This window comes from Stomoxys calcitrans, chromosome 1 (assembly GCF_963082655.1).
Source record: "Stomoxys calcitrans chromosome 1, idStoCalc2.1, whole genome shotgun sequence".
NCBI classification, from domain to species: domain Eukaryota; kingdom Metazoa; phylum Arthropoda; class Insecta; order Diptera; family Muscidae; genus Stomoxys; species Stomoxys calcitrans.
In genome coordinates this window covers 33,522,080-33,548,258 of record NC_081552.1, presented here as the reverse complement: position 1 = coordinate 33,548,258, position 26,179 = coordinate 33,522,080, and the positions used below count along the sequence as shown (strand labels likewise).

Sequence of the window (26,179 nt, the reverse complement as noted above, 5' to 3'; positions counted from 1 at the left end):
AACAACCCCATACCAGACATTTTTACCGACCATAGCAATATAAGGCCCTAATGAAGGGTATTTGGGAGAAGAGACCAATATATTATCCACATTGGTGCGAAATATCTGAAAGGCTGTACCAGCACCCAAAACAGGACTTATTTCCGGACGTGACCGTATAGGGCTCAGATAAAATAAGAGAGTGAAAAAAGGCGCAGCGGTGCGGGCGCTGTCCAGCTAGTCATCATATAAAAAAAAATTTGTGTTTGTTTGTGTGTTCCTTATAGAACCAAAAACGGCTGAACCGAAATTTTCACAGATAGTGCATAATGATCCCGTTGTAAAAACGGAGTACTACATTTTTTGATATCTGAAGGGTGGGGGGAACCCTCCCCTTTATCCTAATTTTCAGAAATACAAATCTCGGAGATTGGTGGTGCGATTTTAGTGAAATTTTACAAAACGTATCAGATATCCAATGCCGGACCAAGTGTGTGGTGTACCACACCCCTAAATAGGACATATTTACAGACCGTGGCAATATGGAAATCAAATGGAAGCTATTCATGAATAGAATACGAATCTGACATCCAAATGTGGGACCAAGTTTCTGGGGGTCCACCCCTTCCCCAAAACACCCCCCAAACAGGATTTATTTACTGACCATGCCAATATGGGGCTTAAATTAAAGGTTTTTGAGTGTAGAATACGAATCTGATATCCAAACGTGGGACCAAGTGTTTGGGGGACCGCCCCTGCCTAAAAACATCATCCAAAGAGGACAAATTTACAACCATAGCAATATGGGGCTCAAATGAAAGGTCTTTGGGAGTAAAGCACGAATCCAAGTCGTCTCAAAAACCCCCGCTTAACAAAAACCACATAATCTGAATGGACGCTACAACAAATAAAGTTAATGTTAAAGGAAAGCGAAGAAATACTTGTCACGCATATCACCAAAGGAATTGATAAAATTGAGTCAAAAGTGCTTAGCATAATTGATGAGCCAGATGCATTGAATTGATGAGAATTTAAAAATCATAGACGAGAGAGTCTCTGTGGCAGAATCTGAGTTAAGAAAACTAAAGAGCAAGTAAGAAAAAATAAAATTATTGAGAACACGGGTTAGAAGACAAGATAATCTATCTTAAGCATGCGATTTGCGTATAAACAGAATACCATATGATAAATCTGAACGCTTGAATAATGCTTTTGATAGTATTTGTTATATTTTAAATATATTGGGTTGCCCAAAAAGTAATTGCGGATTTTTCATATAGTCGGCGTTGACAAATTTTTTCACAGTTTGTGACTCTGTAATTGCATTCTTTCTTCTGTCAGTTATCAGCTGTTACTTTTAGCTTGCTTTAGAAAAAAAGTGTAAAAAAAGTATATTTGATTAAAGTTCATTCTAAGTTTTATTAAAAATGCATTTACTTTCTTTTAAAAAATCCGCAATTACTTTTTGGGCAACTCAATACCTACACCACAATACAAAGCAATATACCGTCTGCAAAGTAAGAACAATAAAAATTCAATGGACACGACAATTATAGATCAAATGCTTACGCCATATATAAAGAACTATTTTTTAAAAATGTTATCGCAATTTAGAATTAGATGTAAAACACCATTAAGATTGCATCATATTGGTTTTGAATTAGACAACCCAATCCAAATCAATGAAAATCTTACAGCAAAAAATTACAAAACTCTTCGGGCTGCAATAAAACTGGGAAGAAAAAATATGATTGCCTCTACTTTCTCATATCGAGGCCTAATTTTGGTAAAAACAAAATCCGATACAATTTTTTCGTCTTAATCCTCTTTCATTCTTCCAACTCCAAGTATTGCGTTTATTTATGTAGCTATTTATTCTTTTACAAAAAATCAGTAGGAAAAAAATGTACCTTAATTCTAAGTCTTTGCGTTGCCCACATTATCATATAAAGGGTGATTTTTTGAGGTTAGGATTTTCATGCATTAGTATTTGACAGATCACGTGGGATTTCAGACATGGTGTCAAAGAGAAAGATGCTCAGTATGCTTTGACATTTCATCATGAATAGACTTACTAACGAGCAACGCTTGCAAATCATTGAATTTTATTACCAAAATCAGTGTTCGGTTCGAAATGTGTTCAAATTTCGACAAATTTTGTTCAGCGATGAGGCTCATTTTTGGTTGAATGGCTACGTAAATAAGCAAAATTGCCGCATTTGGAGTGAAGAGCAACCAGAAGCCGTTCAAGAACTGCCCATGCATCCCGAAAAATGCACTGTTTGGTGTGGTTTGTACGCTGGTGGAATCATTGGACCGTATTTTTTCAAAGATGCTGTTGGACGCAACGTTACGGTGAATGAACACATTTCGAACCGAACATTGATTTTGGTAATAAAATTCAATGATTTGCAAGCGTTGCTCGTTAGTAAGTCTATTCATGATGAAATGTCAAAGCATACTGAGCATCTTTCTCTTTGACACCATGTCTGAAATCCCACGTGATCTGTCAAATACTAATGCATGAAAATCCTAACCTCAAAAAAATCACCCTTTATGTCGGTGTTAAATAATGGGAGCAGTTCCAAGGACGGCTTAAAAAAAATATGTTATTTGAATTCTATCTTAGCAGAAAAATGGTTCGCATAGCTTGACAAATAAAGTTGAGGAATTTAAATATATCTTCGAAATGTCAGGAATAGAAATTGTATACGTTTCCGAAACGTGGTTTAACGCTTCCATTTCAGATGCCAGAATAAGTGTATGTGAATATAAAATTTATCGAAATGACAGAAACTCAATTCGAGGAGGAGTAGCAATATACATCAAATGCAATATTCCATGTATGTAGATTGTATATAAATCCGATAATAATGCTAAGATCGAGTCAATATGGTTGGATCTAGAAAATACCTTCTTGCCTGTGTCTACCGACCTAACGGGTACATACCATCAGATTCATTAATAGACATCTCATCAAATATATCTGTGGTTTATGATGATGTTGTTATCAGTGGCTATCTAAATTCCGGCTGGAGACCACTATCTGATTCCCTTAACGCTATTGGACTGAAGGCAGTACATACGTCAATGCCGATCCATTTTTCTTCAAGCACGGATAGCTTATTATTCCCATCAACAAAATGGGAAAGGTTGTGCTTTATAAGCAATTGCGGAAACGGGCCCGCTTCGCTGCGCCTTTTTTAACTCTCTAATATCTGTTCGCCCTTAATGCGGATATCGAATTCGTGCGATTGTAGCCTATGACGCTGAACGCGTTCGAATCCTGGCGAAGACATCAGACAAAGCGGGTATTTATCTCCTCATTTGCGAGGTACAATGCCAAGCATGGTCATTTACAAAATTTTCCCCAAAGGGGTGTCACACTGCGGGACGCCGTTCGGACTCGGCTATAAAAAAAAGATCCCTTATCATTGAGTTCAAACTTGAATCGGAAAGCACTCATTGATGTGTGAGAATTTACCCCTTCTCGGTTCCTCGTGGTAATGTTCTCATTAAGGGAGGGATGGCACCTCAAACATTCCGACTCAAATATGGATATCAAATCGTGCTACACTTCCAAATTCCTTTAATTTGAGCCCCATATTGCCATGGCCGGTAAACGGTAAATATGAACCGTTTTGAGGGTGTTTTGGGGCTGGGGCGGCCACCGGCACTTTGCCCTGAAAATAGATATCAAATTCGTTCTTTATTTCCAACGGAAATGAAGTTCAGTTTGGAGGTGCTTTAGGACATACCCCAAAACACTTGGCTCCAAAATTGGATATCAAATTCGTTTTCTACTTTCAAACACCTTTCACTTGAGTCCCATATTGTCATAATGGGTCAAATAACCCATTTGACGTATCTTTTAGAGGAAAATCGCCACCTACACTTGAACGTAAATTTGAATGTCATATTCGTAATCTACTCCCTAATACCTTTCATTGGAGTCCCATATAGCCATGTTCGGCTTATATGCCCATTTGGGGTTGGGCGACCTCCCATTACTTGGACCTAATGTTTTATTCTAAATTTGTAATCTACTCCCGAATACCTTTCATTTGAGCCCCATATTGAAATGAACGTCCAATATGTCTGTTTGGGGGAGTTTTGGGGTTTGGGCGGCCCGATGGGTACTTAGACTCAAATTTTAATGCCATTCGTATTTTACTCTCCAATACCTTTCATTTGATACCTATATTGTCCCGATCGGTCCACTTTTGATTGTGGGTTATATTTTTGGCATAAGGGAGGGTCCGTCCCCCTTCCGATACCGAAAAATTAAATAGCCCATGTTTCCTTCCAGACCAACCTACTCAATATGCGAAAATTTCGAGAAAATCGGTTCTGCCGTTTTTCAGTCTATACGGAACAAACAAACCGACTCCCATATATCCGTGATTGGCTAATGTGCCCATTTTGGGCGTTTTACCATGACCATATTCGTAATCTACTCCCTAATACCTTTCATTGGAGTCCCATATAGCCATGTTCGGCTTATATGCCCATTTGGGGTTGGGTGATCTCCCATTACTTGGACCTAATGTTTAATGCCATATTTGTAATCTTCTGCCTAATATTTTTCATTTGAGTCCCATATTGACATGAACTTCGAATATATCTCTTTAGACGAATTTTGGGGTGGGGGGGGGGCCCTCTGGGTACTTGGACCCAAATTTTAATACCATATTCGTTTTCTGGTCTCCAATACCTTTCATTTGGTACCCTTATTGTGCTCATCGCACCACTTTCGGTTATGGGTGGCGTTTTTGGGATAGATATCGGGGAGGGTCCGCCTCCACCCGATATCTAAAAATTATATAGCCAATGTTTCCTTCGAGACAAACATACACAATCTATGAAAATTTTAAGGAAATCGTTTCAGCCAAGTATCATATAGTCATAATGGGTCTAATGGCGTATTGGAGGGGTGGCGTGACCTATACTTCGATCTGATTTTGTATGGCAGATTCAACATCTACTCAAAAATACCTTTCATTTGAGCCCCATATTGAAATGAACGTCCAATATGTCTGTTTGGGGTTGGGGCGGCTCTTCAATACCTTTCATTTGATACCTATATTGTCCCGATTGGTCCACTTTTGATTTTGGGTTATGTTTTTGGCATAAGGGGGAGGGTCCGTCCCCCTTCCGATACCGAAAAATTATATAGCCTATGTTTCCTTCCAGACCAACCTACACAATATGCGAAAATTTCGGAAAATCGGTTCTGCCGTTTTTCAGTCTATACGGAAAAAACTAACCGAGTCTCATATATTCGTTGTTGTTGTAGTAGCAGTGTGTGGTACACTGAAGCGGCAGCCCTTGCCGATGAAGGAATTCATCGGGTCAATCCGGTACATACAACCGGCTGCCATGGGATTGATCATATATTCGTGATTGGCTTATGTGCCCATTTTGGGCGTTTTTGTGGGGGTGGGGTAATCCCTTATACTTCGACATGAATTTGTATGCCAGATTCATTATCTACTCCCGTATAGTTTTCATTTAATACCCATATTTTTCTTGTCGGTCCACTTTTGATTTTGGGTGGTGTTTTTGAGGTAACGGTGGAGTGCCCGCCCCTTTCGTTACCATATTCGCAATCTACTCGCGAATACCTTTTGTTTGAAACCCATATTGTCATCATCGTCAAATAAACCTATTTTAAGGGGTTTTGAGGCTGTGGCGCCGCCCCAGGTACTTGGACCCAACTTTGATTATGAAATTCGTTCTCTTCTCTTAAATACCTTTCATTTGAATCCCATATTGTCCCGATCGGTCCACTTGATGATGAGGCCGACGTGTAGGATGTATGTCCCTATTGTGGCCAGGGACCACACGATATACGTCACCTGTTTAACTGCCCAGCCAGACCCACTCGACTCAGAACCAGATCCCTTTGGACGCACCCCATCTTAGTCACAGAGTTCCTAGATTTGGATACTCAACAGAATCAAGCAGAGGAAGGATATACTCAACAGAATCAAGCAGAGGAAGGATTAGTATACTTGTGACTCCTATTATGGGAACTTACATCTCAGTGCTACCTGTATTTGCTTTAGTACTAAGAATGCTTCCTAGAGAGAGAGAGAGGAAATTTGTTTGTTTTCTTTTCCATTTCCAATGTAAATTACTTTACTAAAGCACACACCACATGACATAATTTCTTCAAACCTTTGTCTTGCAGGAAGCTGAAAAGATACTCAAAGAATGGATTGCCCAATTTCGAGTTCGGAAATTCAACGAAATATGCAATGTTTTGGAGGGTTACCAGCTTGTTGTGAATATGCTGTACAGTTATGATAAATCCGAACAAAAGTTAATGGATATCGCGTTCTTGGATGATAAAATGGCCAGTTTAGATAGCAAGCTCGACAGTTGGGCCAGCAAAGGTTTGGCCTTGGATAAATATAGTAAACATTTATGCAGTGGCTTGGGGGTTGGAGCGGCAGGCAATAACAGCATTGTTGGGGTTGCCAGTGTTAAAGGTATTAAAAAACGCGAGAGTTCTACACCTAATGGTGGTCCTCTGAACAATATGTCTGGTCTCATGCTAGCATCACTGGGTGTCAGTGCTGCTGGCAACAAAACATCATCGTCCGCCGATGAAACAAACGCTGCGTCTGAAGATGCTAATAGCACCACATGTTCGTATTGTGCTATAACATTTAATACACGCAACGAATTGAGGCAACACTGTCAAACTGAGGCGCATCAGAATGTGATAATGTCGGATGAAGGCAGAGATTGGAAGTGGAGACCTCCGCCTAGGGGTTTTACTCTGGATTCCTATAGCCTCTGCGAGTCCTGGACTGAATCGCAACTATGCCATTATGGTAACCAGTGTGTGGAAGCCCATGGTCAAGATGAGCTGAATGAGTGGAAGGAACGTTTTGAGTACCGGCGTATGCGTCTACAGAAGGCATGTGAGAAAGAGCTGTACGGTAAATCGTATACGGAACAAATTTTGGAAAAATGGATTCAGTCTACGGCGCCCGAGAAAGTTATGTGCGAAAAAGTGGAGGGTATCGAAGCAACATGCGAACAAGATCTTGTCACCAGCATAAGTTCAAAGACATCCAAGCGGGAGTGGGTATTTGTGTTGAAAACCAGCGGAAAATCTTTAAAGGCTGTGGCCCTGCTGCAGGATGCTCATCGCAGTCATTTTGCAATAAAGAGCATAAAAACACCCGACTCGGCATACGATCTGGATGCAAAAACCAACCAAGAATGGATGCCACAAAAGCTGTCAACGTCATCATCTTCCACGTCTACATGCTCATCCGAAAAAGAGGAATCGAAGAAGTCCACTGACAGTGCGGAAACACCATCCAGTTCAACTGCTACCGCAAATACAACAACGGAGCATCAGGTCACTGTGGAATTTCACACCGAGATCTATGGCACCTTCCGTCAAGCGGTGTGTTTTGACTTTGGCTCTGAGCCCATACTGGTGCGGCACCTTTGTGTAGACGTTGTGCCCGTAAGCGATGCAGAGAAGATAGAAGAAATCAAACGTGATATAATCAACAGTTCGGCCACCAGATGGGATGTATCCAATACAAATTTGGTGAGATTTGAAACCACCATCGGTACCCATATGAAGACTGAGGGCTATCTCAATGACATAAAGCATGAAAAGGAAATGCTTGAACGCTATCCCTGCCCCCGAGCACAGACATTTACGCTGACCCAGTCAACGATATTGGAGAAACGTTTGACCCAAAACAACTACCGTTCGCGCATACATGAACTGCTTTACGTTGAAGAAATAGCCCGCTACGAACAAATAGCTCGATTCAATCTGCGTACAAAGCTTAATGTGACGTCAAATTATATACTTACACCTGCAGGTATGGCCACAAGTACGGCCAAATACTCCTTGTCGGGAGAATTGTTCGCCCTCATGCATCTGGGTAAAGATGTCTCGGAGGATACTTCGGCCGGACGCTTGATTCTATCGAATTGTTCAAGTGTGTATATATCTGTGGTGGATGAAGCGAATCTCGGTGTAGACAAGAAGCGTCATGTATACGAGGCGGTAATCGAAGACAAAGGCAAAAATGTGATCTACTTAAAGCTGTCTGCCAAATGTGTGGAAACAATGAAACTAAAGGCCGACACGGAATTGCATGTGGACATACAATTCCAATTGAATCGCTTGCCATATTGCGAATGGCATCATGCTGTCGATAAAATCACAGATTTCAAAATAATATTCCCTGCCACCGAAGTGGAGCCCAATATTCCATGGACACCCAAGAAGCAGTGGTCAGAGTCCTGCGAACCCAAGCTGAATGCTAAGCAAAGGGAGGCCGTTAATGCCATAACCACATCGTTAAGTATTAAACTGCCTCCCATACTTCTAATAGGACCATTTGGCACGGGCAAAACATACACTCTGGCCCAGGCTATAAAGCAACTTTTAACACAACCTGAAGCTAAGATACTCATATGCACCCATTCGAATTCGGCAGCAGATTTGTATATAAAAGAATATTTACATCCTTGGATAGAAGCGGGACTAGAGGAAGCCACACCTCTCAGAGTGTACTACCACAAGCGTTGGGTTGCCACTGTTAATAGTGTAGTTCAAAAGGTAAGAAGTTATACAATATGAGGGGGGTAAATAGCATATCCTTTCTAATTTTGTTTTTCCCTCTTCTATTCTTGTAGTATTGTATCACTGATGGTGCTGGAAATTTCCGTCGTCCTACAGTCAAGGACATTATGAAGCATCGCATTGTGGTGGTGACCTTAAGTATCTCCATGGAATTGGCCAACTTAGATCTGCCGAAGGGCTATTTTACCCATATATTTCTCGACGAAGCCGCCCAGGCTATGGAATGTGAAGCAATAATGCCGCTGGCATTGGCCAATGACAGCACACGCATTGTGTTGGCTGGTGATCACATGCAAATGAGTCCCGAGCTGTTTTCGGCATTTGCCAAAGAGCGCAAATTGCACATTTCTCTATTGGAACGCCTTTACGATCATTATCCTTCGAATTTCCCATGTAAAATTTTATTGTGTGAAAACTATCGTGCCCATGAAGCAATTATAAAATTCACCTCGGAGCTGTTCTATGAGCAAAAGCTAATAGCTTCCGGAAAACAACCCAGACATGAAAAATTTTATCCTCTTACGTTTTTCACCACCCGAGGTGAGGATGTGCAAGATAAGAATTCAACCGCTTTCTACAATAATTCAGAGGTGTACGAAGTGGTAGAGAGGGTGTCGGAGCTGCGCAAGAAATGGCCCAGTTCATGGGGCAAAATAAACGATGCCAGTATTGGTATTATGACTCCTTATGCGGATCAAGTATTTCGCATACGTTCAGAGCTTCGTAAAAGACGAATGGGTGGCATTTCGGTGGAGCGTGTTCTAAATGTTCAAGGTAAACAGTTTCGAGCCATATTTTTGTCAACGGTACGTACACGCCGAACATGTTTGCCCGTCAGCATGGGCGGTACAGCAGCTGGTGGGGGCAGTTTTCCCGGACAAACCAGCTCACCCACAGAAGATGCTGATTATGGTTTTCTAAGTAACTCCAAATTGCTAAACACGGCCATAACAAGAGCACAAAGTCTAGTTGCAGTTGTTGGGGATCCAGTGGCCCTGTGTTCGATAGGTAGATGTCGAAAGGTTTGGGAGCGCTTTATCGAAATATGTGATGAAAATAAATCTCTTTTTGGCATAACGATGTGGCAGTTGCGTTCTCAGCTGGATGGTGTGGAACTAAAAAGAGGTTATGTTCTAAATCCTTTAGCACCTGAGTTTATACCGCGATCTTTACAACCCGAAGCGTATTTACGTGATCAAGCAGCCATGTATTTGGCTATGGCAGCCAACAACCACCATGCAATGGGACCTCATCCTGGTCATCATCATGGTCCGGGGGGCATGGGACCTCATCCAAGTCTGTTGGCTGGCGGGGGTTCGGGACAAATACCACCGCATCATGCTGCTGCAATGGCTAACCAGCAAATGCCGCATATGTATGGTCCGCATACCGCTGCAGCGGCGGCCTATAATGCAGCCGCTGCAGCTGCAGCTGTCATGATGAATCAAGGAATGGGAAAAGGAGGACATCATTTTCATGGTCATCCCAATCATATGCCAATGAGAGCAATAGGCCCACCACCTCCTTCAGGGGGTCCGCAGCAGCCACCGCAACCGACGCCCTCTTTGAATAGTCAGCAATTCAATCCACGAGGTCCGCCGCCGCCACCAGTACACATGGGTCAGCCGCCAAACAGTGGAGGTGGCAATCAATTCTCTCAATACATGCCGTGGCAGCATGCCCAACAACAACAACTGAGACCACCTGGGAGTGGGGGAAATTTTCCCTCGGCACCCGGTCAACAATCAGGTGTACCATCTGGACAAAATCCGAATGCCAGTCTTTGGGGACCACCACCACAATCGAATCCCTGGACTGTTTTGCCGAAACAACAGCAGATGCAACAGCCTCCTAATCCCAACGGAGCAAATGGACGACAAATTTCCGCGCAACAAACAGCCCAAAATATGCGGGGGCAAAGCGTACCTTTGCAGCCACCACCTCCTTTGCCGAATCAACAGCAGTTACGCAACAATCCGAATGATTTGGGCTACTTGGCAAATAAGGCTTTGTATGCCGGCAAGCAACACCCTGGTCAAGGATCACAAGTTCCACCACCACAAAATCATACAAACTTTGGTGGCTTTGGTCAGGGCAATGCCCCACCACCTCCTCCAAATCAGTTGCAAATGATAAATCAACGGAATATGAGTGGTATACCCAATGGTCCCATAAGTCCCATGGATCCATTCATGCCAAGACCACCCGGTGGCAATGGGGGAGCAGCTCCTAATCAAAATGCAGCCTTTTTCGGACAAAACAACCTGCAGGGTCCATTGAAAGATAAAGACTTCCAATTCCTTAACAACGTGCACGTGCCCCTAAACATCGGTGGCACGATGTTTCAAGCCCCTCCACCACCACCGAATGCCATGGTTGGTTCGGCAAATAAGCAACAATCGCCAACTGCTTTGAGATTTCCCCAACCCCATGAATATGCCTCTCTATTGCCACCCAACATGAACATCTATGAAATGACATTTGAACCTAAAGAATCCCAATACAAGTGGTACTTAAAACTATTGGAAACCCAAGGACAAGATGCTGCCAACAAATTCACGGAAGTTCTGAGGCAAGTAAGTTCCATGATGCAACAACAACAACAACAACAACAGCAGCAGCAGCAACAGCAATCCCAACCACCGGTGAACAAACCTCCACCACACATGCCACAATCCTTTATGAATAACATGGGAGTTCAGCCACAGCCTCCTACACAACAACAGCAGCAACTGATGCCTAGAGATGCCTCTTTCATGCAGCCACTGATGAACTATCCACAGCAGCAACAGCCACAACAGCCACAAAGAAATATTAATCCCTTCATGGGTCCACCAAACCAAGGTAATCCCCTGCAAACGAATTCATGCCTCAACGATGATCCCCAACCATTGGATATTAATTTCAATCAACAAATCGATATGGTATTTAATTCCATAATAAATGGCAATGAAATATCACAACCTATTTTGCGAGATCTCTTTGGTGTTGCCGGCGGCAGTAACGGTGGTAATAATCCTGCATCCACCATGAATGGTGGCGAAATGCTGCTCAATACGAACACGTCATCGTCTAACCCACTAATGAGTGGCAGCAAAATGTTTCCCAATATTGGTGCAGGCACAAATGGTGTAGGCGGAACAGCTGTAATGAATAATCATCAGGGTGGTAACATGGCCAAAAATACAATGGGACCAAACAACATGATCGGTGGTATGCCGCCGCAGCAGCAGCAGCAACAAGCCGCCAATGCACAGGGCGGTTTCATGGCAAATAGTAAGTAGAACAATTAACAGACACATATTTTTTTTTTGGATAAGCTATGTTTATGTGTTGAATGATTTAAAGCATGTGAAATGATCGTCGAGGCATGAGGGCGGCGAAGTCGGAATTTATGTACCCAAAAGGCTTCAACATAAAGTTTTCAACATAAAGTTGTGTTCCGGACTTCGGTTTTAGGAAGGTGTGAGTCCCTTTTTTTGAAATTTTATTCTGAGGACCTTCATCCTAATATACTTTTAAATTATTCCACTGCGATTATTGTCGGAGATTACAATTGTGACATGTTTAGCGCCAATGAGGATTTTGCTCTGCGATCAATGTGTTCTAGAATAGGCTTGTTTGTTCTGCATAACTCAAGGCCAACTCACTTTGATCATCGTCATCGCTAATTGATTTCATTTTGGTAAACGATATTTCTTGTGTACATTGTTGCAAACTAGCTCATTGTCCATCTCTTTCATCACATCATGCGCTTATTTTTGCGTCTTTGTATGACCTTTTTTAAGGAAGTCATTGAATATCACGACTATAAGAACATTGATTGGGATGGACTTTTGCTTTCTGTTTGTCAAATTTTGATTATTTCTTGTTTACTTCTATATCAAATGTGCTATGCTTTCTGTACTTTTTGAACAACTTTATGCTTTTGTTCCCATTGTTAGGATACGAGATTAAATGATGCATAATGATGATTGGCTGAAATCGTTGAAGAGATTAATTAATTTTTTGCTTCTGTGTCCCCATCTAATAGTTCTTCTGTCTTCGATTTTAATTCTTTTAAAGCCTTTGATGGAGGCCCTTTCTTTTTCTTGGGTTGATAGCGATGATGTTCTAATTGCTTTGAATTTAATCGAAGTCAGTTGGGGTTGATGGCATGTCGTCAAGATTTTTTGCAAATTGCAAATTTTGCCCATGAACATTCCACTAAGGAACAGGGGCAAACTTCTCACATATCAATGAGTGCAGTCCGATTCAAGTTAAAGCTCAATGATAAGGGACCTCCTTTTTATAGCCGAGTCCGAACGGCGAGCCGCAGTGCGACACCTCTTTGGAGAGAAGTTTTACATGGCATAGTACCTCACAAATGTCGCCAGCATTAGGAGGGGAAAACCACCGCTGAAAATTTTTTCTGATGATCTCGCCAGGCGTTCAGCGTCATAGGCGGACATTCTAACCTCTGCGCTACGGTGGCGTCAAGATTTTTTACTTTAATATATCCCCATATTTCGGACTATGTTGTTAGTTTGTTTAACGCGTCTATATTTCCCTTAGCGTGGACGACTGCACGTGTTGCGCCCATTGTTAAGACTTCCCCTATTCGTAGCCCTTAGGATCTTTGACCTTTATCTATTCATCCAATTCTGTCTTAGATTGAACACATTGTGAAAGACCAGATTCTTACTAGTACTAGTTATAGAATATTTGATTCGCATTATGCTTTTCGTGTGGGCATAGTAGTACCTCATCGTTGCTGGTTCATCTTACAGAATTGATTGATGCCATGAGACATTGGTTGAGAAACTCTGGGACACGTTTTAGTTTCCGTTTGTAAACTTGTATTTTCATATATGAGCGGATCTGGTGTTCTTCCCTTAAATTCTGGGGTTCCACAGGGCTCTGTTCTGGGTCCCCTTCTATTTATTTTGTACATAAATGATATATGAGGCATTCTTTCAAAAAAACAAAACAGTGCTCATATTTTTTTGGCACCTATATATATATATAAATTAACTTATACATTTAGATCCGTGTGATGCAAGGTTGCCACACTGTCAGTATTCAAACTTTTTAGCAGAAAAATGTTTAAACCGCTATAACCTCAAAACAAATGAATGGCTTTAAAGCGCCTAAAGTGTTTTTTTGTTCAGAATTTCCTAAATTCTAAAAATATGTGTTACAAAATTTTTCAAATTTTTAACCCTTTATGCGCCCTTCGATTTCACCAATTATGCCTCAAAATGTTCCTTATTTCTGTTCTGTTAAGTTTAATATCTTTATTTATAAAGATCTTATTCTAAAGTTACAATGTAGCTGTCTATGAGATCTGATTTCATTACAGGGTGTCTCACATATTCATTACAGGGTGTCTCACATTATCATTACGACAATAATAAAATAAATTAAATAAGTCAATTAAAATCCATATGACAAAACTAATTCAATGTAATAAAGTTAATCTAACTTAACAAAATTAATTCAATAAAATTAATACTGTATATGAAGATTCATTGAAATGGAATACATTTACTGTAATTACATTAACCAAGTAAATTACAAATTGAGCCTTGCAGGCTGTCTAATAGTCCTGCCGCTTCTAGTCATGTAACTGTCTACCTCGTCCCTTGCACATGTACCTTCATCAGCCTGTTCTCTGTCTTCATCCAAAACATCATTTTCTTTGCTAATTGAATTCTCGGGTATTTTTCTTATCCAATATTACAAATGATCTAGGTTCTTTGCAAACGTCTACAATTTTTCCGGGATACCAACAACTACTCGGTGTATTTTTAAACACAACGCTTTCCCCCTCCAAAACGGGACTCAGGACTCTAGCCGTCTTATTGTAATGTTCGGAACTTCTCTTCAAATTAGTTTCGATACCAAAATTCTCGAGAATTGAGGAAACTTTAGTTCGAAGCGATCTTGACATGAGCAACTCAGATGGACTAGGCAAATTCCCCTTAGGCGTAGTCCTATAGTGAAGTAACGCAATATATGGATCCGAACCGGCTTTAAAAAACTTTACAAGTAATTTCTTGACCGTCTGAATCGACCTCTCTGCTAAACCATTCGATCTCGGAAGATACGGACTCGATGTTCGATGCTCAATACCCCAACCATCGCAAAACTTTTTAAATTCCATAGAATAAAAAAGGAGACCCATTATCGGAAACAAATGTTTTCGGAATAACGTGCCTCGAAAAAATTGACTTAAGTTTAGCTATTACAAAAGAACTACTAAATCCCTTACTAAGTACTTCAAGTTCAATGTATTTCGAAAAATAATCTACGACATACAAATATTCCTTGTCATTCTTGCCACCAGGGTAAATCCACTAACTCGTGCGACAATAACTCCGGATGTGTATTGCAGTTCTGGTATCTAAGACACGATTCACAATTAGAAACAATATTCTCAATATCGTTGTAGATATTAGGCCAATAAACAGACTGGCGAGCTTAATTTTTGCATCTAACAACTTCTAAATACCCTTCATGAATTTTCTTCAAAACTGTCTGCCTTAAACTACTTGGGTTCATGATCCTGTTACCTTTTAACAAAACTCCATCCGAAATAGTAATCTCGTCCCTAATCTTGAAATATGGAGAAACACTAGACTCTACAGCATTCTTACTCCCCGGCCAGCCACCCTGAACATATCGAAATATCTTCGAAAAAACTTCATCTTTCAATGTATGTTCCCTTATCACATCAATTCCCGCAAATGGAACTTCCAAATGGGATGAAATAAAATTACAATGTAAAGAAATCTCCTTATCCACACCAGTCATTACCTCATTCGCCAAAGGAGCCCAGACAATGTATCAGCAATTTTCAACTCCCTACCGGGAGTTGGGGGAATCAGTCTCAACAACAATCCTCGACCCATAAGCAAATTGGCGAAACCGTACATTTCCTAAAAGAATAGCAAAAAGCTCCTTCTCGATTTGCGCATAACACTTCTGAGATTCAGTCAACGAAACTGATGCATATGCAATCGGGTGCTTATCCTGCAAAATAATAGCCCCAAGGGCGAATTTCGACGCATCAACTGACAAAACAATATCTCTTCTCGGATCGAAGTAGAACAGAACCGGAGAAGCCGTTATTTCCCTCTTCAAATTCTCAAATTCCATCTTATGCGCAGGTGATCAATGCCACAAAACCTCATTCTTCAATAACTGCCTCAACTTCTTGTTCTTCTTGGACAAATTCTCTATAAAAGATCCTAAATAATTCACCGTTTCCAAAAATCGCTGCAAATCCTTGGCTTCATTCGGACGCGGCATCTCCAAAATCGATTTAATCTTCTCATCTCAACCCATTCCCAGGCTTATCCAAAATATGACCTAAAAATATTATCTCCCCCTTTCAAAAATCTACACTTCGACTTGTTGAATTTCAATCCAAGCCTGCTCGCCCTCTTTAGAACCATCTCCAAAATCGCCGTATGCTCTTCCATACTCGAAGAGTATATCAAAAAATCATCTATGTAAATCTATACCCCTTGTATATCTCCAAAAAGCTTCATCATTTCAGAATGAAAAATCTCAGGTGCTGCGTTTATGCCAAATGGCTATCTCAAAAATCGATATCTCCCAAAAGGCGTATTGAATGTACATAATTTGGAAGATTCCTCATCCAAAGGTATCATCCAAATCCCACTACTAGCATCCAACGACGTGAAATAATTCGACCCATTGAGCCTAGCCTTATAATCCTCTATTCTCGGAAAAGAATAACCGGGGTCTTAAAATCACCATATTCAAATGCCTCGGGTCCAAAAAAAATCTAATGTCACCGTTCGGTTTAGTCAACATCACTTTCAAATCTGTCATTCGATTCAATTCTCTTTTCAAACCGTCATATAACTTAAACGGAATTTTAAGCGGTGGTTCTGCAACAGGAATGGTATCCTCTTTAATCCTTAAATTGAACTCATTTTGCAATAAACCAAGACCACTAAGTATATTGGAATATTTCTGAATTATATTCTCAGCAGATATATTCTTCACTCCACTTATCAATTCTACTTGCAATTAAATTTAACAACAACAAATTTCTTGACATAAAGCCTCTTTCTATAGTAAACATTCAATTTCACTGTTCCAAGAACAGGTATTCTCTCCTTACTAAAAGTAAATATTCTAACTGCCGTATTCTTCAATTCTTCTTTAATATTCAAATTCTCAGCTGTCTCAAAAGATAAGATATTCGCCTGGGCACCGGTATCTATTTGAAATACCACTCTAAACTTCGATATTTTTACCTCTACATTCCATTCAATAAGCTTCTGTTCATCTCCATTGACCAATCCGATGAATAAATCATCATCTTCAAATCCATCATCTTCTGCATTCGGCTGCTTTACCATTTTGTTGTTTAAAAAGAAGATTTTTGCAAAATGGTTGTATCCACACTTATGACATTCCACACCTTCGGCCGGACTTTTATTTCCATGTGTTTGTCCACATTTCTTATAATTGACGCCTTTAGAATATTTATTAAAATTCTGACGCTTAACGCCGTCGTTCTTATTGTACTTTCTGCCACCATACTTTTGCATTTGAGTCTGCTTTCTGACGTTCCGTCTCTGCACAACGTTTATAGCGTTCTCCTCCACACACTCAGGCTGCAACATCAACGCATTTTCCTTCGCCATTGCATTTTTGCGTAATCGTAAGGGCTCTATTTACAATAATTGAATGTCTCCCTTCGATAAAAGCCTCTCCTTGATGTTTGAATATTTAAATGAAAGACCACATATGAATATATCTCTCACTAAGGATTCTCGCAGCAAGCCAAATTCACAGTTCGTGCTGTAGCTTCGTAGCCGTGTCACATATTCATCAATTGTTTGACTTTCTTCTTGCTTGCAAGTACAAACTTTGTGTCTCTCCATCACTATGTTGACTTGCGGTGTAAACTACAACTCAAATTTTTTGACTAAATCTTCTTCCACCAATATTTCTAAAGCTTTGTCCTTCTTTCCACAATTTAATAATTATTTTTCTTTCAGATATGCATATTTCCTTTCCTTTAGTTTCCATGTTTCCAAATTTATTAATTAAAAAAAAAAAACTCGTGTAACTATCACTTGTTATGATAATGAACTGAAACTGATCAAAAATAAGAACAAGCATCATAAAAAGTAACGGTACTTTCGAAGTAAACAAAGTGAACGCAGACTTTTTGGTTGTCATAATTTCTTCTTATGAGACAAAAGTACCGCTAGAACAAAAAGGGAAAAGCAAACTTGTATTTTTGTTTTTGTTTTCTTTATTAAGAAATATAAAAAAACAACATATACAACAAAACTTACCTTTATTTATTATTTTTATGTTGTTTTTAATTCATTAAAAAAGAAATTGTCACAAGAACGCAGACTTTATGGACTATGTGTTTGTATATGGGTAATTTTGGGATACTCATATTTGTGTGAGATACAAATCTGCTCAGCTTAGGTGTCGCCTTTTCGCAGACCATGACTTTTAAACAGGCTTTATACGTATTGAGTTTCGGTGGATTCGATCACAAAGGGTATAGATGCTCCGTCGATCATTAAACGCACATTTTCGTGGAAAGTGCATACATAAACTGAATGTGTTCCACTTGAGCCTGCAATAACACAGTGCTTCGGACGCAATCGAGCAAAAGTGGAAAATTTTATCTTACAATCTGGATGTTCTGTTTGAAAAATATGATAAAGCTCCGAGAGATTACACAGAATTAAAACGTTTCTGCATACGAACACGCTTCCCATCTGATTGCTTTATAGAAACGAAATCCCTTTTACCCGGTTAAATATGACTATTTGTGTATTCTTCTTAGAAACTAATTGCTAACTTTCTTATTTCTTCAGATAATAAAGGTCCATTAGTTTTTTCGCCTTTGCTTTCTCTTGCTTGTTTAACAAGTTGGCGGGGGAACATCCAAATGTCTTTGAAATGTCTACTACTGTGTGGATCATCAAACTTATTTTTTTAATTTTTCAATAATTTACAAAAAAACTTCAGTCCTTAGTAGATTTATTGTTCTTATTATGTAAGTATTTTGATTCAGATTCGTTCCAGTGTCAGATTTGCACTCAAATTAGTTTTCAATTAAAAATTCTTTAGGTTCAGCAGTGAAATCAGGCCAACCTTCTCTCGATACGAATACAAATTTTGTATTTCATACTAATATGGCTATCCCAAATTAGCCATATATATGGGAGTTAAATATACGAGAGTTGCCTTTTAGGTTTCGGGATCGGACAAACCTTGTGTTGCAATCTGCCAACTGACAGCTCTAACGTAAAGCTTGACATTTTTTGAGGTTGTACGTATAACCAGAACATGTTGACATACGTGCGCTATTTGTGTTGTTTGCAGTAACTTAAAAGATTCATCTCGCCCAAAAAATGGAATTAAATTTTGAACATTTTCGTGCGATTATTTTTTACAACTTTCGTCGTGGTTTAACTCAACAACAGTGTATCGATGAACTTAATGCAATTTTTGGCGATGAAGCTCTATCAAGGACCAGTGTTTATCGATGATATGGTGAATTCAACCGAGGTCATAGTTCACTCCAAGGCGAATTCGTAAAGGTCGTCCAAAATCAGTTGTTGTTCCAAAAACCATTGATGCTGTAAGCCAACTGATATTGCAAGATCGTCATGTGACTTATCGTGATATAGAGGCAACCTTAGGTATAAGTGGGACCAGCATACATTCATTATTGAGCTTCAAATCGCTCAAAAACGTCTCTTGTCGATTGGTCGAAAGAAATGCTCGGAAAATACGAAACAACTGCATTTTTGAACACTCAAAACATCGATTCCATGAGTCATCCGTCGTATAGTTCTGACTTGGCACCGAATGTCTTCTTTTTATTCCCGAACGTAAAAAATAAAATGAGAGGTCAACGTTCTTTGACACCTCCAGAAGCGGTTCAATGTTTTGGAGATACCTCAATCAGAGTGGCAAAAGTGCTTCGATAATTGGTTCAAACACATGACAAATGAGGAATATTTTGAAAAACAAAGCGATTTTCGATGATTAATATTTGTTATACCCACCCGAAGGATGGGGGTATATTCATTTTGTCATTCCGTTTGCAACACATCGCAATATCCATTTGCGACCCTATAAAGTATATATATTCTTGATCAGCGTAAAAATCTAAGACGATCTAGACATGTCCGTCCGTCTGTCCGTCTGTCTGTTGAAATCACGTTACGGTCTTTAAAAATAGAGATATTGAGCTGAAATTTTGCACAGGTTCTTTTTTTGTCCATAAGCAGGTTAAGTTCGAAGATGGGCAATATCGGACTATATCTTCATATAGGCCCCATATAGACCGATCCGCCGATTTAGGGTCTTAGGCCCATAAAAGCCACATTTATTATCCGATTTTGCTGAAATTTGGGACAGTGAGTTGTGTCAGGCCCCTCGACATCCTTCGTCAATTTGGCTCAGATCGGTCCAGATTTGGATATAGCTACCATATAGACCGATCCTCCGATTTAGGGTCTTTGGCCCATAAAAGCCACATTTACTCTCCGATTTTGCTGAATTTTGGCACAGTGAGTTGTGTCAGGCCCTTCGACACCCTTCGTCAATTTGGCTCCGATCGGTTCAGATTTGGACATAGCTGCCATATAGACCGATCGTCCGATTTAAGGTCTTAGGCCATTAAAGGCCACATTTATTATCCGATTTTGCGAAAATTTGGGACAGTAAATTGTATTAGGCCCTTTGATATCCCTCATCAATTTGGTGTAGATCGGACCAATTTTGGATATAGCTGCCATATAGACCGATCTCTCGATTTCAGGTTTTGGGCCCATAAAATGCTCATTTATTGTCCGATGTCACCGAAAATTTGGAACAGTGAGTTAGGTAAAGCCCTTCGACTTCCTTCTGCAATATGCCCCATATCAGTCCAGATTTGAATATAGCTGCCATATAGACCGATCTCTCAATATAAGGTTTTGGGTCCATAAAAGGCGCAATTATTGTCCGATTTCGCCGAAATTAGGGACAGTGAGTTGAGTTAGGCCTTTCGACATTTTTCTGAAACTTGGGCCAAATTGGTTCAGATTTGGTTATAGCTGCCATATAGACCGATATCTCGATTTAAAGTTTTGGCCCCATAAAAGGCTCATTTATAATCCGATTTCACTGAAATTTGACACAGTGACTTTGTTAGGCTTTTCGAAATCCGTGTCGTATGTAGCTCAGATCGGTTTATTTTTAGATAAAGCTACTTAAAAGACCAATATTTTTTTATACACAATTGAACAATGACTTGTACTTATAAGTATTTGGTCCAAATCGGAACATATTTTGATATAACTACTTTGGGACAAAAGGTATACAATTTTCACCGGATTTGGATGAAAAGTGGTTTACGTATATTCCCGAGGTGGTGGGAAGTTCGGCCCGGCCGAACTTAACGCCTTTTTACTTGTTTTTATATTCTTTTATCCTGGAATATAAAAGGCAACCGTTGTATAATATATGTTAAATATTATTATTTATAGTACTTATGAAGTGTTGTTGGGTTTTAAGCGTGTATTTTTAGTTTGAGTAGATTTGTTTGAGTGCGATGTACCTGTATTACATCTGACTCTGAAATTTCTAGAATTCTATTGTTTTCAAGAAATTCTAAAAGAACACTGCATCCCTCTATTGCTTGAGCCAATATGAGTATTTCTGGGTCTTTTGAGTTTTCTTCGTCTCTCACTTCGGAATCCCCATTAGTCTTGTAATCTTCGCTTTGATTTGTCATACGTATTATGTCGGTATCAGATAGAATAGCAAAGGATGTGACATCGCACTCGATCCACTTTGAGAGGTCATCAATAGAACATCCAGGCGGTATTAGAATGTCTGATTGTACAACTGCGGCATAGTTTGTATTTTCGTCATCTTGGGACAGCAGGTTGTTCCAAACATTGCGTAACACTTGTGGTCTTGTCCCAATATGCAGCAGCTGTCCACAAAGCTGTCTTAATATTACAAAAATTTTTGGACCATTAATTTTCGGTGATTGCATTTGAAGCTTCGAATTAAGCAAGTGAAATTCGGTGAAAAAAATTTTACTGCGATTTCAGAACATTTACATCTGGGTGTGATGAACAATTATCTAAAAGCAAAAGCACTTTGCAGTTCCTATCGAAACCAATGTTTTGTTGATGTTCTCTTAATTCTGGCACAAAATTGTGGCTGAAACACTCGAGGAAAAGTTCTAGTGTTACCCAGACTCTCTTATTTGATTGATAATATAAATAACAGTTAGCTTGGGAACATTTTTTTAATACTCTTGCATTGGCACTTGTTCCTATTACCATCAGTTTGAATCTGTGTGTCCCAGCTGCATTAGCACAAAGCAACGTTTCGACTTTTTGTCAAAATTTGCAAAATTTTCTTAATAGAATACTTATTTTTTTTTCTACGTAAACGTTTTCCATCAAGGTATAAACATTTCTTTGTATTGTATTTTCATAAGGGGAGGTATTAAGAAAAAGTTTTAAATCCAAAATTTGGCACATTTTTATACCAAACCCCACCCCGCTTTCTAACACCAATATGGCATTTTTTTTTTCCGAATTTCAATAGTTTCTACATTCCCGCTATATATCATATTTTAATTAAAACTTGAAATGGTATATATCCAAGCCGACTTCCAATTAGTGTTTTTCTGAATGTTAACCCCAAGTAGAACATCACATTTTATTGCACATACGAGAAATCACTTATATAAAAATCAAAAACCCTATAAAACTCAAAAAGAAACCCTAAAATATCTCTATTCTATCCGATTTTATGTATCCGGCATTACCAAAGACCATTTTTCAAATTTTGTTGTTGTCGTCACCATTAAACAGCAAAAAAGACCGCCTGCCCCAAATCGGAGTCTTTCTGTTCTAAATTCCATTTAAACTTCGCTAAATTCGATGCAAAAATCTCTTTGTGAAATGTACCTTAAATATATGAGAGCTACTATAAAATATTAATCGAATCGTCCATGGATTGGAATATACTTTCGCCAGGCCGAAAGTAGTTTGCCAAATTTTAGACATAATGGAAAAAAATCTGGGTTTCAGAACAAAAATATCAAAAATTGGGACTACATTAGTATGGGATTAGGATGCCACCGTAGTGCAGAGATTAGCATATCCGCATATGACGCTGGGTTTGAATTCTGGTGGGACCATCAGAAAAAATTTTCGGCTGTGGTTTTCCCCTCCTAATGTTGGCAACATTTGTGAGTTACCATGCCATGTTTAGTAAGGTCAGTTGGAAGTCATGAGAGAAATTATTGTACAAAATGTTATCCTAATCGGACGAAGATTGCGCCCTCCATATGAGCAATGTATCTTAAAGTATACATTCAGTGTCGGATTGCTTATTTTTGTTTAATTTTTCAAAAAAATTAACTTTAGCGATAGTATCCATCGGAAAAATATGAATCGATATTCAGTAAAAAATATAAAATTTCGATAGTGCCATTGATATTTTGCTAGCTCTATTTTTTAATAGTTGAAAGTCGACTTCGACCTTTTTCCCACAAAAAGTCGAAAGTCGACTTTGGAATCCCCGCAGCGAAGTCTGAGGCAAACACTTCGTCGGCGTTATAAATTTGTTCAGTTGACAGATTTTCACTTTCAATACAGAGTGGTTGACTTATACAGCCCTATTCTGAATAACAATTTCCTGGGAGTTTTTTCCGTACTCCTTTTTCCCCTATTCTGAATAACAATTTCCTGGGAGTTTTTTTTTCCCTACTCCCTTTTCTCTTATTCTAAACAAACTACGAAAAAGGGAAATGTCTATCAGGGAAAAAGTAGGTATTCTGAATCGAAATAAAAGAGAGAATGAGACGATAAAATTTGGGAAATATTCGCCTAAACAAATGGAAGGGAGTTAGTATAAAAATTTATGAATTTACTTCTTACTACAATATTTATGAACAATTTATTATGTACGGAAATTATTTTTCACTTCACTTTCATCAAAAACAAGTACAAATTTTTATTAGGTTCTATGTCATCTACTCACCACAGAAGGTTTGCATAAGTTTTTCAGGTTTATTGACAATAAAATACGAGAATTCTAGAATTGGTATATGAATATACATTGGCATGTTGTTGTTGTTTCAGCAGTGTGTTGTACACTTAGGCCGCAGCCCTTCCGATGAAGGACTTTATTGGGTAAATCCGGAACGTATAACCGGCTGACATGGGATATACATAGGTATCAAAATATGTGGTTCATATTTGAATATTCCTAGACCCATATGTATAAAGAGATGTTACTAAGTGGTACTAAAAGGAGGTCCCTTATCATTGTGCTTAAAGTAAAATTGGGCAGCACTCATTGATATGCAAGAAGTCTTCTGGCTGTTTCTTAATGGAATGTTCTTGGGCAAATTTGCAACATTACACTTCAGACCATCAATTACTCAACAATACTTGAGGCCACATTTGGCAAGATTAACGCCATAGGGATATAAATAAATCCATAAATCGCTTTTTGGCAGCATTAGGTGCAGCGGTCCCAACCAACAAGAAAAGCGGCCACCGCCAGGAAATGTCGATTAGATATTCAAATTCTAGCTGCATAAATGTAGGTCTTTAGATAAAGCAGCATATCAGACAGACCACCAGAGCATTCACGACGACGTAGTAGAAGCAAACCACTATATTACTCACTAAAGTAGTTCTGCCCAAGAACGATCCGGTAGATACAGCCCCCTACACTCATTTTGACAAGGAAAACGCCAACGTCCACCAAACCACTCTGAAAGCATCTCATTTTAGCCAACGATTGTTGGATGAAGACGGAAAGTTGTTATCACAACACAGAAATATAGTGACAAATTGCTACAACAACAAAAAGTAAAACAAACATTACAAAAGCTACACTAAACATGTTTTAAAACTTTTTTCAACACCCTTTTTACTACTTTTTGCTTATTATTCCCTTTTATGTTACTTTTTCCGAAAAATAATAGTTAAACGTTTAGCCAAAATTAAACAGCTGAAGCCAAACAGCTGTTTTCGAAATTCCCTCTCCCAAATTTTTCTTCTCTCAATACAATCAGAATAGGATTCAACTCAATACAATCAGAATTCGAGGGAGAAATTAATTCCCAGGGAGAATTCAGAATTGGGCTGATTATTGACTAACTAATTTTCCCATGAACATTCCATTTACGAACAGGGGATACTTCTCTCATATCAATAAGTGCAGTCCTATTAATGTTTAAGCTCAATGATATGGGGCCTCCTTTTCTATGCCGATTCCGAACGGCGTGCCGCATAGCGCCACCACTTGGTAGAGAAGTTTTAACATGGCAGAATGCCTCACATATGTAGCCAGCATTAGTAAGGGAATAACCACCGCTGAAAATTTTGCTGATGTTCACGCCAGGCGTTCGGCGTCATAGGCGGACATGCTAACCTCTGCGCCACGATGGCCTCCTTATAATCACCACATTCTGAAATTGGGGATGCCTTGGATCTTTCTTGGCGAAACCAACTGTATGTTGCGAAATAACTTTTGGATTTTCACATTTTTTAGTGTGTCTTTTTTTTCAAACCATTTATAGAGGCAAATTTAAAAATTTTTTCCTAGTTTTTTAATTAAATCGCGCACATTTTATTGTCAACACCATATTTTTCTGATAACAAACCAATGGACATGTTTCTACTTTGATCTTTAATCAGCTCTAGTTTTTCCTGAATCGAAAAACTTTTCGTGCTTTCTTTTGTCTCTTTTTTTTTGGTGGAGCCATTTTCGAACAAACACCTTGACCGATCAACTTTCAATTAGAAACTGAATTTTATTTAATATTCACCTTAAACTGAAAATAAAAAGGGGAATCCCAGAATTTTACATCAAACAATCATGTGTGTGGTGCACGGATAAAGCTAGCCATAGACGAACGATAAATTCGAGCAATTTGTTGGGTTTGTGGTCGCGTTTTTACGTCTGTGGGGTAGTTTGCGAACAAATTGCAAGTTTTTGAAAATTTTCAAAAACTTGCAATTTGTTGGCAAACAAATCATACGTGTGTGGGCTACTGCGCAAATTTTAAGCCATTTTGCCATTTCAGTTGCTCTTCAACCATTGTAACGAAAGGTCGTGTAGTGCACACAAAAAATGGCAAGCAAAGACTTTATGATAGAATTTTTTGATGTGTTAAAAAATGAAAATGCCATTTGGCAAACAAAAAGTGAAAAATATAAAGACAAATTAGAAAAACAAAAATCATGGGAAAAACTCGTAACAAAATGGAAAGAGGTTGATAAAAATGCTTCGGTGGACCTAGTAAAAAAAAAATATAATTGCCTACGAACAACGTACAGAAGGGAGCTGCAGAAGATGCGCAAAAGAAAAGAAAAAAAGAAAAGAAAAGAAAAGCACAAACCGAAGTTCAAACACAAAATGAACATCATCCGCTTCGTAGCATATGCTTACTCTTCAACGTCAGCCGAATTATGATTTGTTCGAGCGTGTGTGGAGAAACGGTATGCAATAAATCGCAGCAATAAATTTGCAAATCACACCAAC

The 26,179-nt window shown here is 39.1% G+C and overlaps 1 protein-coding gene across 2 annotated transcripts in view; it reads left to right on the top strand.

Annotated features, from left to right (window-relative positions):
- Positions 1–26,179, top strand: part of LOC106084314 (probable helicase with zinc finger domain) — a 61,362-nt gene that overhangs the window by 24,624 nt on the left and 10,559 nt on the right. For both annotated transcript variants that reach the window (XM_059361362.1, XM_059361366.1), the window contains exons 3-4: positions 6,173–8,584; positions 8,662–11,884. In XM_059361362.1, the coding sequence (XP_059217345.1) occupies positions 6,173–8,584; positions 8,662–11,884 (5,635 nt within the window). The remainder of the gene's footprint in view (positions 1–6,172; positions 8,585–8,661; positions 11,885–26,179) is intronic.